The sequence below is a fragment of the Rattus norvegicus genome, chromosome 14 (assembly GCF_021556685.1).
Source record: "Rattus norvegicus strain SHRSP/BbbUtx chromosome 14, alternate assembly SHRSP_T2T, whole genome shotgun sequence".
NCBI lineage: Eukaryota > Metazoa > Chordata > Mammalia > Rodentia > Muridae > Rattus > Rattus norvegicus.
In genome coordinates, this window is record NC_141547.1 from 45,016,766 (window position 1) to 45,035,623 (window position 18,858).

General features: G+C 42.2%; 1 protein-coding gene across 1 annotated transcript in view; it reads right to left on the reverse strand.

Annotated features, from left to right (window-relative positions):
• Positions 1 to 18,373, reverse strand: part of Nwd2 (NACHT and WD repeat domain containing 2) — a 191,134-nt gene extending 172,761 nt beyond the window's left edge. The window contains 1 exon segment of the mRNA NM_001432794.1: positions 17,391 to 18,373. Within this exon segment, the coding sequence (NP_001419723.1) occupies positions 17,391 to 17,541 (151 nt within the window). The 5' untranslated portion in view covers positions 17,542 to 18,373.
• Positions 18,374 to 18,858: the final 485 nt, after the last annotated feature.

The following is an 18,858-nucleotide window of genomic DNA, read 5'->3' on the forward strand; positions in this document are numbered from 1 at the left end:
AAGTGACAGGGGAACCTCTTGGGCATGAATGTGGTTGGGAGATGATATTCTAGCTAGAGTTGGCCCTGGTGCAGTAGACTTGCAGGAATGCCTGAGAATAAGGTCACAAAGCTTTTTTTATCCTCTTCCTTCTTCTTAATCTAAAGATCTCACTATCCAACGAGCAGTTCTATGCTTCTATTTCATGGGTAGATACTAGTTCATTAGTTACAAGATTAGTTAGGGTTATTTTTAGGGGTTTAAGTACTATGCATTTGGAAGAGTGTTAAGCAAAAGGTCCTCTTTTGTTTCTGTTTAATGTTCATAGCTATTATATTAAGATTTAGTTTTCTGAACTCTATCAGATAGCCAGTATAAGCATGATGGCTAGTGGTAACTGTCAATATGAAAGGATCCAGACTACCCAGGAAACAACCATAAAGGATTATCTAGGTTAGCCTCTGGGAGTATCTATGGGGTTTCATCTTGATTAATTAATTAATGGGAAGATATGCCTATTAATGTATGGTCCTAGTCCCGGGGTTTGGACTTAAGACCATATGAAAAGGAAACATGGCGTAAATGAAATCTCCTAAAACATGTTTTGTGTGAAGATGTCATAATGTCATCTAATATCTTGAAAGGCATTTAACATTTTTTTTAAACAGGGAAATGTGAGCTCAGTTCACGTATCCATTGCTGTCTTCCTCTCCTCGACCGTGGATACCATGTAACTAACTGCTTCATGTTCTTGCAGCCTTAATTTCCCCACCACAGAGGACTGCACTTGACTATTAGCCAGAATAAGCTCACAGTGGCCAGCAAGCTGCTCTTGTTGGGGCATTCTAACACAGCAACAGAAAAGGCACTAAGATGGTGGACTGGGTTTGGGTTTTCGCTGTTGAGGAATATTATAGCACCTGCTTCAGGTCATGTACCTGATGTACACCAAATCTAGACTCCTGAGGCTGAGGTTTAAGATACTCTGATATCAGTGAAATTCATGCCTTGGCATTCTTTACATGTGGACATCAGCAGAGAAGAAATCCGTATATTTTATTCACAGGGTCACCTGTGACTTTAACATTGCAGCCACCTCCTGAGCAGGGGTCTGTTCCATCCCACCCCTGTGATCAGTAAAAGCCAGGTTCTTCTCAATTGAGTTAGAGACATTCATGTTCCAGAAGGACACAGGTGAAGAAACATAAGGAGATTACACCATAAGAACACAGGACAAATAACCAGTTAATGAGTTTCAAATATCGTCTTAAAAACCCGGTAAAAGCTAACACACTTGGCTAAGGTCTAAATTTCCTTTCCCTTGGCTATCCCATATATATACAGGACACTGGCTCATGACCCATTGATGTGGTGTCATTTGACTTTGAGAACAGCTGGATGACATTAATTTCTAGTGTTTGAAAATAGACCAAGCCACAAAGCTGAAACCAGAGTGCTTCATGCTTCAGAATGACTGGATGCCTGTGTTTCCCTCATTCTACTTGCTCTATCCTTTGCAAGGCAGAACTGTGGTCAGGTGCTTGAGCAGACCCTTGTCAGACTCAACTCTGAACGGTCAGCCCATTCCTTGCTCATGTATCCCCCAAACATGCACTCCTGTGGCAAAAGTGATGAAGCAATGTCCTTTTACGAGAACAAGGGTTTACAATAGCCATCAGAGGTATATGATATAATTTATATTAAGAACTGAAGGGTTATGTTTGAAATAGTAACTACTTGGAATTAACATAGATTTTCTTTTCTTTTTCACTTTTTAAAATTGTTTTATTTACATATCAAATGGTGCTTCCTATTCCCCCTTGCAGGGTTCTCCCCCTCTCCTCCTCTGATAGGGTAGCCCCTGTGTATTCCCCCTTCTGGGGGGGCATCAAGTCTCTATAGGATAAGGTATATTCTCTCCCACTGAAGCCAGACAATGCAGAGCTCTGGTACATATGTGCTGCTGGTGGTGGGTGGTGGTGGCTTGGATCAACCCATGTGTGCTCTTTGGTCAATGGCTCACTCCAGTGGTCTGGGTTAGTTGACACTATTGGTCTTGCCATCCCACTCAGCTCCTTCAGTCCTTCCGTATGGATCCCTGATCTCCATTCAATGCTTGGCTGTGTCTGTATTTGTCTCAGTTAGCTGCTAGGTAGCTATATCTTTATAATATTGCACTAGATTTGCATAAAAGTTTCTCAGACCACGGTGGCTGCCTTATTCTTTTTCTTTTCTTTCTTTTTTATTAGATCTAACCTTTCCCACATGATATTTAGGTTTAAAACATCTGTGGTAAGCAAACTGTGCAGTGAGGTTTAAAAGATTAACAGAAGTCAGAAAAGTCTTTATGTAGGCTTAAAGTCCCATTAAAAGGACCTTTTTTTACATGTAAAAGAAATAATAACTTTTAGAATAAGAGATTAGCACATCTTCCTTTAAAAAGTGGAAGTGCTAACTTTATTCTCTTTGAAAGCAATTCTATTGATCTCTGTCTACTATCATTTCAAAGACTTTTTTTTTAATGAGCCCCCTTTTTTTTAAAAAAAGGGAGTTGGTAATTTCTGCTCTAGTAGAGAAGTAACTTATTAACTTAATACTTCCCAGTTTGGGCTGAAGTTACATTAGTGTTTCAAATCAATATTTTAAAAGTATGATGTCTTAGACGGATGAAGCAAAGAAGTGCAGGCCGACAGGAGCCGGATGTAAATCTCTCCTGAGAGACACAGCCAGAATACAGCAAATACAGAGGCGAATGCCAGCAGCAAACCACTGAACTGAGAATAGGACCCCCGTTGAAGGAATCAGAGAAAGAACTGGAAGAGCTTGAAGGGGCTCGAGACCCCTTGTGAACAACAATGCCAAGCAAGTAGAGTTTCCAGGGACTAAGCCATTACCTAAAGACTATACATGGACTGACCCTGGACTCTGACCTCATAGGTAGCAATGAATATCCTAGTAAGAGCACCAGTGGAAGGGGAAGCCCTGGGTCCTGCTAAGACTGAACCCCCAGTGAACGTGATTGTTGGGGGGAGGGCGGCAATGGGGGGAGGATGGGGAGGGGAACACCCATAAAGAAGGGGAGGGGGAGGGATTAGGGGGATGTTTGCCCGGAAACCGGGAAAGGGAATAACATTCAAAATGTAAATAAGAAATACTCAAGTTAATAAAAAAAAAAGTATGATGTCTTTAAGTGGTCTCTTCCAGCTAAAAGCATTCATGATTTCAGAGCAAGAGAACTTGGAGTTACTAGTCTTTTCCATGCCACAATTTAAAAGAAGTTGGGAAAAGAATTTATTCAAATAATTCTCACTCACTTGCAGTCCATTTAACTATCTTCTATGGCTTTTTAACAAACATCTCCTATATAATTTCTGAGTCCTTGCTATGTTTTACGAACTACTTTTTTTTTTTTTTTTGGTTCTTTTTTTCGGAGCTGGGGACCGAACCCAGGGCCTTGTGCTTCCTAGGTAAGCGCTCTACCACTGAGCTAAATCCCCAGCCCCACGAACTACTCTTAATGCTGTATACAATATCCATTTCTTTCCCACAACAGCCTTTTAAGGTTAATCATTATTGTCCCCAATTTTTAGGAGAAGTGGAACAGGAAGAGACCAAACACTATACTCAGATTTGTAACAAATCTTGAGTTTTAAACCAGGACCTTGCCTCCCCACCAGTTCTTTATTATTAGCTGGTACATGCATTTACTTTATTTTTATTACTTTCTTTTTTTTCATCTTTATTAACTTTGGTAGTTCTTATTTACTTTTCGATTGTTATTCCCTTTCCCGGTTTCCAGGGCCAACATCCCCCTCCTCTTCTCGATGGGTGTTCCTCTCTCCATCCTCCCCCATTACTGCCCCCCCCCCCGCCGACAATCATGTTCACTGGGGGTTCAGTCTTGGCAGGACTAAGGGCTTCCCCTTCCACTGGTGCTCTTACTAGGCTATTCATTGTTACCTATGCATTTGAAGCCCAGGGTCAGTCCATGTATAGTCTTTTGGTAGTGGCTTAGTCCCTGGAAGCTCTGGATGGTTGGCATTGTTGTACATATGGGGTTTCAAGCCCCTTCAAGCTCTTTCAGTCCTTTCTAAGATTCCTTCAACAGGGGTCCCGTTCTCAGTTCAGTGGTTTAATGATGGCCTTGGCCTATATATTTGCTGTATTCTGGGTGTGTCTCTCAGGAGAGATCTACATCCGGTTCCTGTCAGCCTGCACTTCTTTGCTTCATCCATGTTATCTAGTTTGGTGGCTGTATATGTATGGGCCACATGTGGAGCAGGCTCTGAATGGGTGTTCCTTCTGCCTCTGTTCTAAACTTTGCCTCCCTTTTCCCTCCCAAGGGTATTCTTGTTCCTCTTTTAAAGAAGGAGTGAAGCATTCGCATTTTGGTCATCCATCATGAGTTTCATGTGTTCTGCGCATCTAGGGTAATTCGAGCATTTGGGCTAATAGCCATTTATCAATGAGTGCATACCATGTGTGTTTTTCTGTGATTGGGTTACCTCACTCAGGATGATATTTTCCAGTTCCATCCATTTGCCTATGAATTTCATAAAGTCATTGTTTTTGATAGCTGAGTAATTTTCCATTGTGTAGATGTACCACATTTTCTGTATCCATTCCTCTGTTGAAGGGCATCTGGGTTCTTTCCAGTTTCTGGTTATTATAAATAAGGCTGCTATGAACATAGCGGAGCATGTGTCTTTGTTATATGTTGGGGCATCTTTTGGGTATATGCCCAAGAGAGGTATAGCTGGGTCCTCAGGTAGTTCAATGTCCAATTTTCTGAGGAACCTCCAGACTGATTTCCAGAAAGGTTGTCCCAGTCTGCAATCCCACCAACAATGAAGGAGTGTTCCTCTTTCTCTACAGCCTCACCAGCATTTGCTGTCACCTGAGTTTTTGATCTTAGCCATTCTCACTGGTTATTTTTTATTACTTTCATTTATATGTTGCAAAACAACTTAAAATCAGTGGCCTAGAACAATTACTGCTATTCTCTTCCTGAGTCTGCAATTTGCAGAGTTTTGAGATGTTGGGCTAGTTTTCCCCATATGTCATCAGTCATTGTGCCTTGGGATACAGAGCCCCTACCAACGTAGCTCGTGCTCCTCATGAGCAATGTGGTATTGGTTGTTAGTGATTCTCTCTTGAGGCTTCTGCACTGGGTAGTAGGGTTCCAAGAATGATTGTTTCAGAATAATTATGGGAAGGGTCAGATACTATCTTTATGCTTCTTCTATTTCATATCTGATGGAGCAGTCAACAGAATCTAGATTCAAAAGAACAGAATCAAAAGATGCGCAGACTTCACCTCTTTATGTGTCATGTTTGCAAAACTGTTGACACTTTGCAAAAGGTCTTGCGCAGCAGTTTTCTTTAAGTTATAAATCTGCCTAATTTTAAACTGCTCTTTTATAACCTTGAAGATGATGGCTGAAAATGGTGGCTTTGATGATTAGTCTAACTTTCCACATCTGAGAAGAGAATAACATTAAGGGAAGAATTGTCTCTATTAGATTGGCCTGTTGGCATTTCTATGGAGCCACTTCCTTGACTGTTAATTGATATAGAAGGGTCCAGGTCCCTGTGGGCAGGTGGGCCTGGGCTGAATAGGAAAGAGCGATGAGTGTGAGCCAGAGAGCATCTCAGAAAGCAACCTCCTGCCATTGTTTCTACTGCAGGATCCTACCCAGATTTACCTTAAAGTATAAAAGAGGTAAAGTCTGAATCTTTTACTTCAGTTCTTTTGAATCTAGATTCTGTTGACTGCACCATCAGATAGAACACAGAAAATCAGAAAAGACACAGAACCCATATTTGGGGCTAGGCTTTTAGACATTGGTTATTTCCCATAATTATTCTGACTATAACCTGTAAGCTGAATTAAATCCTTTCTTCCCCAAGTTGCTTTTTTTTAAAAAAAATATAGCAGAAAAACAAAACAAAACAACTGAAAAACAACTATCGAAACAAACAAACAAACAAACAAAACAAGCTACAATAGAAAGTGGAGTAGGTTGTTGCTGTCATGGGTGACTATCTATCTATCTATCTATCTATCTATCTATCTATCTATCTATAAGCTCATAAAAACATTTAGAACTTGGGATAGAAAGAGCCATCAGAGATTAGTGGGCTACTCTATGGGAGCTTGGTCAATAACAATGTGGAGAGATATTCAGACACTGCAGGCCTGGATTGTAAAGTTTCAGGTGGGAAGCAAAGCCTCTCTAAGGGAGATATGTAGGCACATTTTGATTAAGACACTGTGGAGGGGAAACCTTCCAGCTTTACTGGGACAATAGGTGTCTTTTAGGTGCAGCTGAACTACCAAGGTGTAACCCTTGCATTACTGAGGTGAAATCTTTTAGGGAAGAATTTCCATAAAGTCAGCCAGCACAGGGAGACTGTCAGAGACCAAAGCTACATGTCAAGCTACTAGTAGAACTTGGCAATGTGCCTACAGGGTTTTAAAGACATGAGGGATGCAGGATTGAGGGATGATGGGGAGTAGGTGAGGCCTGGCACTATGTGGCAGGGTCAGAGTCCCAAAAGAGAGGCCACAAGTGAAGATGCAGGCTCAGTTGCTGGAGACTTGGGATATTGGAGGTGCTAGGAGCGTGGGTTGTACACCCAGGGCATTGCAGGTGTGGAGCAAGCCTGAGCCTCAAGACAAGCTGCATGTGTTTTAGGTGGCAGAGCAGGGGAAGAGGTATGACCTAAGCACTTTGGAACCAGAAAATCATTATTAAGTCCCAGATGTTGGACATTGATATATACTGCTGAATTTCGGTTTTACTTTGATCTCATTGAAATCATTCCCTGGTCCTCCCCTCTTGGAACAAGAAATTACATAAACTGGTTTGGATAATAAAGGTGGCCACTTGTGAAAGGCTTGAGCTTTTAAGGAGACCTTAGAGTTACAATGTATCAAACATTTAAAAAAGACTATGGGACATTTAAAATGAGCAGGAGACCTTGAAACAAAGGTATGGTTTAACAGAAATGTGTTTGGCTGTTACAGTGACAAAGGGTGGACTTCTGAGAGCTAATTTTGGCTGTTAACACATAGGGGAAGGTGGACCTCAACTGAAGAACTGCCTGCATGGGACCAGCCTGAGGGCAAGTTTATGGGGTATGTTCTTGCTAGATGGAGCAAGAATCAGCCACTGTGGGTAATGCAATTCCTAGTTCGGTGGGTCTAATAATATGAAAGGTAGATGAATGTGAGCAAAAAGCTCACCAACGAGGAAACAATGTTCCTCAATGGTTTCTGTTCCACTTTCTTGCTCAAGTTCTTACTATGACTTCTTTTGTTAATGCACAGTAAGCCAAAGCAGTAAGCCAAAATCCCTCCTTCCTCAAGATGCTTTTGGTCATGATGCTTCTTATAGCAGCAGAGAGGAAAATTAGAAAATATTTTCATGGGGAAAATGGGCCTGGATCATTTTCCTTTTTCTTATGTAATACCAATATTATTATTTAAATTGCTTTTGTACAAAGTGGAGAGACTTCAGTACCCTACAGAGGTGGGAGCTCACAGCAGGCAGTTAGGTGTCGCCCTCAGAAGAAATTCATGCAGTTATCGCTGGGTAGCGAGAGAGTGGGTCACTATGAAATGAGCAAATCTAGTTGTTGAATCACTCTGCTTTCTTATTTTGTGGTGTGATTTCTCCCTCTTGCATAAACTTCTGCCATGAATAGACTGGCCATGGGTAATGAAGACAGAAGACCCTCACCTGAGCTAAACAAATGTGGATGAGGTGTTTCCTGATCTTCTGAACTATGAATTCATATCCCTTAGCCTGGGGTAGGTTTTTTTTTTGTAGCAATAGAAAATGGACTAAAACAATGTATTATGCAGGTTTGTGAGTAGGGCACATGGTTTTAAAAATTAGCTTCATATTTTCATGTCTTTGTGGTCATCTTAGATTTTTCTCACAAAAGAATTTTGCATCATTTGAAGCTTTTTCTTCTTATAACACAGTGGCCTCAATAACTTCTGGTTCTTATTTTAGTTAGCATTTTCTACAGTGCCATCCTCTAAGTATGATCTTTTGCTGAAGCCACTCTGCCTAGCAACAGACTGGCACGCAGGTTCTGCTTGACGCAAGTATATTTTCAGTATATTTAACAGTTTCAACACATCTCTCTCCCTTTGGAAAGCTGTGATTCTATCAGTTTTGTCATTTGAGCAAGAATGCCTTCCCAGTTATTTTCACCAGTATAATTTCTCCTGCTGTCTGCTTGCTTTCTCTGCTTTGACCAAAGGACATAGAATTAATTCTTTAATATTCTCTCTCTCTCTCTCTCTCTCTCTCTCTCTCTCTCTCTCTCTGCTATTGACCTCCCCAACTCCACTGCATTTATATTAAAAACTATACTATATGTATAGTGATAAATACTTAAATTGTAATCTTTATTCCCCAGCAGACATTACTAATCAACCATTACTTTGTTTTCCATTCAGCTTTAATATGGCCCCATAACTCTGTTGACTCAGAAATGAAGCATACCTCACTTCTGGGGTATACACAATTCTTGCTTTTCAGAGTTAGATATTAATTAGGTCCTTCTCATTTTTTTTCACATTAATCCCTTATTTTTACTGAATAACTCCTCGAAGGAGCAACTCCCGAGTCCACCCTGACATACCTGGAAACCAGCCTCCTGTGTGTAATGGGGACTGCTCCAGCTCACTGTTCTAATCCTAAATTAGCCAGGAAGTTCTTAACACTGCTAGAATAGAATTCCTAGCTCTCTGTGACTAGCTCACAGGTCAAATTGCTCAGGAGTAGTTAGGGTCTTGCATTGGATTTCAATCCTGGCAGCCCTCCCTTGTTAATAGAATCCTGCAGTCTAGGGATCTATTGATTTGTTCCTTTCTATCACCCCCACTTCATCATGGGAGTTCAGCACAAGAGTCCCAAGACATTCAGAATTCATTAGTGCCCCAAATCCATTGTATACAACCACCGCCACCACCACCACCACTGCCACCACCACCAAAACAACAACAACAGAGAAGATGTTATTCAAGTTATTCTCATTCACCTGCAACCCTGATAACCAGTTTCTGGTCCTAGCGATCATAGTAAAATATGAGTTTACTCTTCTCACACTTAGGAAAATTAAATTTTATCACATTCTTTGCCCACTTGTTGATGGCCTTTAGATTCTATTGGACTTTCTGGTACCAACTACTTTGTCTTCAAAAGTCTCCTTTCTTGATCTAGATTTGTTTTCATAATCTGCAGCCACTTTCTCATCATGCTTTCCCACTGTGTGTCCTTTAGAGTCTATCCAGTTCATCTGTGTCTGTCTTTTTGGCTAAATATGAGTGACTCATGCTTGATAAGGACATGGGATGTATCCACTTAACTCCTGCCAGTTGAGTCAGCCTCTTCATGGAAGCATGTATTTTACAAATGGCAATGTTTGTATTTTTGGACCTTTGTACTTGCCATGTGTTTTAAATTCATGATTTTAAAAAAGTGAAGGCAGCGATACTTATTTCCTCCCTCCTCTGTGCCTGCTCATGCCAACTAATTAGGAGTTCAAGGGACACAGTGGAAATTTAGAAGACATTCCTATTCCAGTATTGTATCTGATACTTGGAAGAACATTATAAAGAAATGGATTTTGTGGCAAGAATCTCTCTGAAAGGCTCTGTTGGCATGGCAGCATTATGAAGGGTACCCTTTCTATTTTGCAGTTTTGTTTCTGCAATCCCTAGAGGAGTGAGATCTTGTCATCCTTGCTTTGCTCTGATTAGAGGGCCCATCTCAGGGTTTTTGAAATAGTTTTGATTTAAAATGAGGTTTTAAGGGAGCATTTCATTAGAAGGGGGTTATCATTTTGTTTCTGATCTTTTCATTATGTTTCTGTCATAAAACTCCTTTGCCCAACTATGCATCATGCAACACATTTTAATTTGAGGAATTAGTCTTCTTTGGCTTCAACAGAAATTGTGAGGACAGGTAAAGCTCTAGAGGATTGATACAAGATGTCTCTATGCCAGTATCACCCTGCTTTCCTATAGACATATTTTACAATGTACACTTTCATGATTTTTAAGTAAACCTACAGGCTTTATTTCTGTTTACGTCACATGATCACACAGAGAAAAATTTAAAAGAGAATTTTGTTGGAAAACTGGATCACGCATTACTCTTGGTCCATGCTTGACAACAGATAATCTTTGATGTCCAAAATCCTACGTAACAGATCTTCTGGGATACCTTAGATTTGAATTCATGCAATGTTTAGACACAAAGATGATTACTTTTGAACATTTTCTCATTGAGTCAGTGAAATATGTGTGGTAGTGTGAGTTCTTGCTAGAAATTTCTGAACAAGGTGCATTTTCCAGCATTTCAATAAGTATTATTACTCTCATCCTGATTTAAAATAAATGAGCCCTCAGTGTTACTTTAATAAATTCAACTAATTCCTATTATTCTGTGGACTTTCTCACATGTGCCATTAAAAAGAAGCTCAAGAGTTTTTACAAATTTTATTTTTCAGTTACTTAAAGAGATGGAGTGACTATTCTCAAGGCCACGCCAAGCTCCCAGTTTATAGACACCTTCTGAAATTTATTTGTAGTTCCTGGTGTTAATATCTTACATTCTTAATGTCACATTGTCTTCTTTGTATTAGCTTTCCACTGTTGGGGTTTGAATTCTAGGACTTGTTCGCAAGGTAAGCACCATACCACCGAGCTGCGCCCCAGCTCTTTTGTTACACATCTTAGCACAGTGTTGAATTTGTCTTTTAAAATTGTAGCTGTAATCTGCATAATAACTTGTCTAGGGGAATGGATAGATTTTACCATATCTGAAAGTTCAAACGGAAACAAATAAAGACTTAGGGTAGTGGTGACTGTTCTCTGACCTGAGGGAGGTCTCTTCTGGAATGGAAGTCTCCTCAACTCTCTGCATCCCCTCACTTCCCTTCTCTACAACTGCAAACCTTGGTAAGGGTAAAGCAGGCAGTTGGGCACACCAGCACACTCTTGCCCTTTGGAAGCTGGCCAGTGCCTCAGAAACATACATTACTTTCTTCTTCCAACTAATATTTTATGAGCCAGAGCACAGGTCAACAGGCATGGAATAGTGAGTTCCCAATCACAGAAGTAGGAAAAGTGGTAAATTGTTGTTTTAAGTATTTATGTCTTGGAGTGTGCTGATTAATAGCAGCAGACATCTGAAACAGAGACCCCAAACCTGCAGCTAGCTTTTAAATTGAAAATGAGAGGCAATACCAATCTGAAAAAGAATGTTGAAAGATTTGTAGCTAGGACATTAAACCACGAGGCCAGGTGGATGGGTATCTGTGTATCCAGTGTACTTCTATGGTCCAAACCATAGCTTTTAAGTGTTTTGACAAGATATCAGTTCTGTTCCTATTCAAAGAGCCGGAAACTCTTTGCCGAGTAACAAAGACTGTTTCTTTCTGCTCCCTGCCGGAATCTTATCATCACTTTGCCTCATATTTGATTATCATATACAACACGTTCCATACTTTGGCTCTAGTCATTCCTGTGGGGAGATTCCCAGCTCCTCACTCTGACCACCACCCCTGGCTGGATTACATGACTCCTCGGTGCTTCTTGACTGAGCCTTTGCTCTCTATCTTTACCTTTAGCCTTCATCTTTGCTCTTGTATCTTCAGCATGACATGCATCGCGTACATTATGGGATTTGGGTTCCCTAAGAGCAGAGACCTGGTCTGTATGGTGACTGCTGTGTTCTAAGTACCAGATGGCATCCACCTAGAATCGAATGTTCAGGAGCATCCTTGGTTGGAAGAATGCATGTGTCTGCTTCCTCCTGAGCTCCACATTGTTTCTCGGTGCTGAGGATCTTTTACCCCTTTGTTCTATCCTCTCCATTTCAGAACATGGGCTGGAAGCATGGAAATTCTTAGACTTGTCAGTTGCAAGGGCCCTTTCGTATTTCTGGCCCATCAAAGCCAGACATGAGGATCTAACTCTTGAAGATGATAGGTGAAGATATAAGTGAAAACAGACAGTGAGAAATCCTCAATATCATTTTCTCCATCCATATGCCTATCTACACAGGGAGAACAATGTGCAGATAATTGTAGCCCTGGACCACTATGCTATCACTCCCTGGACATGCATGGCATCTGAACGGAAGGCAATGGGGAAAATTCTTCTCCTATTGCTTTTGGTACCTGACATGTGATTTTCAGCAAACATGTCATTTTGTAGAGGCTGCTGGCTATTGGCATCCATAGGCACTTCTACAGCTCTCTGTCCTCTGGGTGAATGCTTTTTCAATGGGACCTAAATGCTTAGTGCTATCCTGATTTTGTTCTGAAAGCTTTGCAGAGATTTTTGAAAACACTCAATTCTATGAGACATCTAGAGTAGAAAGTTTTCTTTTTTGTAGCCAAGTTCTAACTAATGACTGATACATACCTTGTTCCTGTCATAGATACACCTACACAGTGCCTGGATATCATTGGAAAAAGAATACAATGATAAAAAAAAACCCAGACATTTCCTGTTTCCTGTGCGGCCAGTACTTGCTTTGTGTGTTTTGGCTTATTTATTCTCTAATCCGTGTAGATACTGCTGTTACCTTCCTGTGCATCAGGAAACTAGGAACAAAGGTGCCAAACTTGTTGCTCAGAAGTAGTATTAGATGGCAGATTGGAAAGTCAAGCCCTGAAAGTTTGGCTGGAAAATTTATTAAGCCCATTGGTAACTAATATTCCCACTTTGTTCAGTAATGTCTGCCTAAGGACCAAGGAAACACAACCAGTAGACTTTTAATGTCTGTACACTAGGAATACCTTGTGAATGCTTATCATGGAGAAGTTGGCATATTCTCCTTCAAGATTCTTGATTATTTTAAAAGATATTCTTGGGGTATCAAGAAATCTCTATGTGTATATAAATGTCCATGGGCACATTTGCTTTGGCTATTTTTTTCTTGCAAATAAATAAAGAGAGCAGAAGAGGGAGCTGTGAGTGCCTAGAAAGGTAAGAATAAAGATGGAGACTGAGTTTTGTAGGTCTCTTGCAGAACTTGATGCAGACCTTCCTTTATCTTGGGTAGAAACACAAATTAATAGAAGTGACCAGAGGTTGCAGACACTGAACCTGTGTGGGCTTGAGACAGAATGTCCTGTGGCCTCCATTAAAATGAAGAATACAATTTCCTACTGAAGGTCTTAAGGCATTAATTAGAGTCTGAGAAGATACAAAGTCACATGACCAAAGAAAAGTAAACAGGAATGGTCAAATGTGACCAGTTTGAAAATCTAAGTGGAAGTGCATAAACATGAATGCTGAGGATTTTTCTTTATTCCTGATTTCTCTTCATATGTATAGCAAATTGTCCTAGCAGAGTAGTCCTGAACACACTCTGTCCTCATTGGTTGGCTTCATTTGGAAGAGAAATCTAAGCACAGAAGCTCGGAAACTTCTATAGCATTCCCAGGAAAGCTGCAATTCCTCTTCTCAGCCATGTTTTAGATTTGAAAAGGGTCAACTCTGTCCCAGGGAAGAGATCTAATTGTCTGCTCCTTGGCTGGGAGTTGGGAACTCTGTATAGTTGTGGATTTGATTTTTGGGAAACTGAATTTGCATAGTCTAAATCACATTCTCCAATAAAGTTCAGATCTCTTAGCTGCAGTATCAAAATCCCTAAACCTTAGCAAACAACAGACTGACCTCAGTTTGAGTGATAGCACAGTCAGTACTGAAACTTATTTGATATGAAGCTGTTTATTGTCTTTATCCACTTAGAGCAGTGGTTTTCAACCTTCCTAATGCTATGGGCTAATACAGTTCCTCATGTTGTGATTACCTTCCAACCAAAAAGTTATTTTGTTGCTACTTCATAAGTATAATTTTGCTATTATCATGAATCCTAATGTAAATATCTGATATGCAGAAGATATCTGATATGTGATCTCCAAAGGGGTTGATACCCACAGGTTGGGAACCACTTAAAGTTTGGAGCCATGTGCATATGTAATCAAGCTCATTAAATGATATAATGTTTCTATCATTAAATTTATTAAATTAATAAAATGAATAAAATTCAGATTCTTAGTCATACTATTCAGTACTCATGCCATCAGACAGACATTTGTAGCATTTAGAGAAGGCACTATACAAAATTTACTTAGTATACGGTTCTTATAGACATGTATGTGGCATGTCTGATAGTCCAGAGCCCACATGTTGAATAGAAAAGACTCATTTTCTCAGGAGAGACAGCAGAGATTACCAACTAACATTTAATTCAGGAGATCAGTAAAGGACCATGGGCTTCAATCATCCTTTGTCAATAACAAAAGCAATGTTTTACCTTTCTTCTGAATGAATGTCTTATTTAACTTACCCTAGAATGGTTCAGAAAAGAGGCAAGGGATATGAGAGCCCTTATGTTCTAATACCTTGGGAGACTCATGCAGGGTGGGTAGGCTTGGGCTGGTCAAGCTAATCACAGTAGACAATTTTGTATGTGTTTTGAAAACATTTTTTTCTTCCACAGAAGTATAAGTGTTGTTCCAGCAGAGAAGCAGTGGCTATGTGACAAGAACTTCCAAGGATTAAGAAATACTCCATAAATGAATGAGAGTGAGACTAAGTGAAGTCCGTTAAATAAACCAAGTCCGGATAACGTGATTGTCTTCCCCTGGTAAGTATCCAACATCATCCATGTAGTAGACAGGTCAGATGTGGATACACTTTTGGAGAAGTACAAGTCCTTTACAATGTGAAATTCTCTTGCGTGTCCCACGACTCCCTCTTAGTGGGAAGAAGTGGGTTGGGCCAGTTATGTTCCCTTTTAGTTGTTCATATTCTTGGAGCTAGAAAATGCTGAGCAGCACGAACCCACCATATTTGGCCATGTAGATGTGAGACATTTACAGGGATCTGGATGCTGCCTAGACTGGCAAAGAACAGCAACATAAGTATTTTAAGTTCCCTATGGGATCTGTTTATTTCATTCTTCTTTATAAATCCAGGAAAGTAGCTTCACTGCATAAAGCCTTAGTTGTCTCACTTGTAGAATAGGAAGAACTCCTTTGTCCACTACCTTTAGAAGGGTCGTTTGAGGATGAAGGAAAAATTGAATGAGCTAATGCATGGGAAACTAATTATTCCATTCTGAAGACACCTATTGCTGTCATTGTGGAGAGGGAAATTCCAACTCCACACTAGTTTTGTAAAGCAATACCTATTTAAAAAACAGTCCCCTCAGCAAAAGTCTTGTTGGATTTCCCAAAACAAAACAAAACAAAACAAAAACTACTATGCCTTTAACACAAAAACAGCTTTTATTCAGAATGCAAATTGGGTTTCTGCTTCTAAAGGGAACATGAGATAATGTCCTTTGTCTTAATTTGACACTGGGAAGGCTCCTCATCTCTAGTATTGTCCAAGAATCTAATACTGGATGCTACAGAAACACAGCATTCGCTTTCTAAATTGCATCCATAAAGACGCCATGCTAAAGTGCTGCCTCAGATGGAGCATTTCCCGAGTTTTAAGGCTTCAGGCTGAGAGCATTAAAAATGCCCATCTCTGCCTATTTTCAATATGCCCTTGGCTCTTCAATCTGGATAAAATTCCAAGTCCTTCTTCTATTAAAACTTATCAAGTAAGCTTCACATTTCTGGTCCTTTAAGACCAGCCTGGAAACTGTCCAGCAAAATCAGTTGACCAATAAGGGTGGCTTGTGTTTGCTTTCCGGTGCTTAGTGTGTGTTTAAGTTTTTAGTGTAACGAAGGTGAGGGTTTGAAGAGTACTATGCTGGTGCGGGTGTAACAAAAATTACGCTAACTGTGTTTCAGTTTCCACATAAGCTGGCAACACCAATTCATTGTCATGCAACCCCATAAAAGGCACATTTAAAGCCAGAAACAAATCAACCACCGCTAATATTAACAGAACACTCACACTATTTAAGAAGTAGTTTGCTTAAAGGACAAGAGTTTTAGTTGGCTTTCCAGTAGGCCAAACAACTCCCGTGGCACTTAAGAAACCTTCAGATAATTGAAAATTGCAAGACTAAACATTATCTAACCTAATTCTTTCAGTCATTGTGCTTAGACTTGTAGATTCCTGAACCCTAACTTTAACAAGGTTGTCCATTTCTGTGGTTATTCATGCACAATCCATGTCTATACTGTGGCATACTCGATATAGAATGATTCTTAATGTTGTCCGGTTGCCTTGATTAGGTTCTGAGAAAGTGGGTTGTAAGCTCAGGGAAGGACAGTCAGGCCCTCCTCCCTCCAAGCATAGAACTCTCCTTAATTACTGTGTTATTTATTTTATTGCTTCGACATTCCATTGTGACCACAAACACTTTATCAGAAACTTCCAGAAGGGCACGCCTCCCTTTCAGAAGTGATTGTTTCTAGAAAGTTACCGTTTCTGTCCTCTCAGAATTTTGCAGCAACAAAACAGAGCCTTGAGTGTTTAATGGATCAAACTCTTCAGTGATTACTTGAATGTAAACTTATTGTTTTTTTTTTCCAATTAGGTCAGAGATTTGCTGGGGTACAGAAAAAGTTAATTCTCTCTCTCTCTCTCTCTCTCTCTCTCTCTCTCTCTCTCTCTCACACACACACACACACACACACTCACACACATACACACTGCTATATATGCATTCTTCATTTTCCCATCATTCACTGGAAAGAAAAGTTAACGTTAGAAACCGAGAACTGCCAGGGTTTAATCATTCCTCCTATAAACCCAAGCTTGTCCACCAGGAGAGACCAAGTCCCAACACCCAACTGAGATGAGCTCATCTGAGTGGTCCAGCACTAATTTCACTAATTCCGTCTGGGTTCTGGGTTCGAGGGCCACTCTGTCCTGGGCCCATCAAGAGCCTGTGCTCCCTGGACCTCTGCTGGCCTTCCTACAGCAGGACCTGTTTTTTTTTTTTTTTTTTGTTTGTTTTTTTTTTTTTGTTTTTCTTCTTTTAGAGAAATATTTGGCACCCAGGAGAGAACTAGTGACAGCAGGGAACCCCCTTTCAGTCACAGGCCACCAGAGGATAGCTACTGTTTGTGTACTAGGCAAAAGAAACCCATGAAAGAGAGGCAAAGAGGATGAAATGGTAAAGACAGAATGAATCTTCTAGAAAGCGCCTATTAACAGTGCCTGGGCTATGTCTTAGATTGACTTAGGAAAACCAGTGTGTCCTAGTAGTCAGCAGGGGAGCGGATGAGTTCAAGGAAATTAAGTGATTGGAATAAAATTTCCACGCGCTCAGATCTGCAGCGGGAGGCCGGGACCGCAGGGGACGCAGGATGTACCTGGCTGTGCGGGCCCCATATACTTTCGGACCCGTGCTGATCGAAGGAAAGATCGACAGACCGACTAACAGGGCCAAAGGACTTACCTTCAGGGTTGGCGCTGATGAAGACCCGGACACTGCGGCCGGCGGGTACTAGGTGAGAAGGCAGGGCGGTGAGATTGCCCGAGAACGCCGCCCGCCGGAGCGCGGAGTCTCGGGCACAGAGCTGCTTGGTGCCCGCACCGGCCGGCCACATTGCCCTGTGGAAGGGAGGATCAGCTGCCACCACCGTCTCTGCTCTTCGGGTCCTTGACCCTCCGAGGTCCCGCGAGGGCGATGTCCGCCGGCGCAGCAGCTCAGAGTCGCTCGGAGCCCTGAGCGCAGCCGGCGAGCTCTTCAGCGCTCAGCAGCCGCCCGGGAGCAGCGGCCATAGGGACCCTCGGGTCCTCAGTTGTCGCCTCCTACACCTCTGAGTACTGCCTTAGCTCCCGCCAGAGGCTCAGCGCCGCAGCGGGGTAGGTCAGCGTGGAGGATGCTACGCGGGCGGTGCCAGGTTGCGCCGAGAAGAGCCCGCTCTGCTTCTGGAGCCCGTAGCCATGTCCACACCTGAGCCCACCGTGGGAGGAGGGGGCAGCGGGGAGTCGGGGACCCGGCGGGCGACCAGAGCAGGTCAAAGTTTAGGAGAAGGCGGCGGGAGTCGTCGGGACTCTCAGAAATGAAGCGGCTCACAGGGCGGCTGCGGTGTAGATGCGCGGGCTGGGGGCAGTTCGGGGACCTCTTGGTTTCCTAGGAGGACACGCTCCAGAACCCCAGGCTGCTCTCTCAGTGAAGGACAGGAGATCGATCTGCCTGAGATTCCTGCTATCCTTCCTCCAACTCTCCTAAAGGTCAAACCAGTTCTGTGCGTTTGTGGGAATCCAGTCGCGCGGGCGTCTGCAAGCCTTTGCCAAGTCCCCCAAAGTTCAACGCTTCTCCACACCCCACGCCTAAGGGCTGGAGCATCAGAGCTCTGGGCATTGACAAAGGAGTATCAGGTTCTATTTGTCTCTCGTGTCGTGGGAGGCCGCGTCTCGCCTCGGTGCTCTCTCCCCACACTCGTGCAATCGGGGGATTTTTATAGCTAAGCCACGACGCTCACGTGGTCCTCCCCGCGTTGTCGCGGACCCTTTCGGGGAGCGAATCTCTGTGGGCAGTTCTCCCTAGACCTTTAAAGGACCTAGGGAGCCTCCCTGCTCCCGCGGAGATGCCTTTCCTGGCTGTTCGCCCTCCTGCTGGCTCAGGAGGCAGGCGGCTTTCCAGGGCTTTGGAAGCCCCACGCAGTGGTGGGTGTGAGCTCAAGGCAAGGATGCAACAACGGAAGAGACCACCGGCCACGCCCCAGTTCTGGCAAAATGCAGGGGGCCTTAATTTTGGGGTCTGGGTGGAAAAGTTGGCTCAAGGTTGTTGGTAATTTGCACTTAAACTGCTTAACTAAGTCAGAGCAGGAGCCTGAGTCTCTTACTTTGAGGGGGATTCAACTGGCCCCAGACTTTGCATCTTCTTTGGGCCAGGGTCTGAACTTCACAGGATCCCA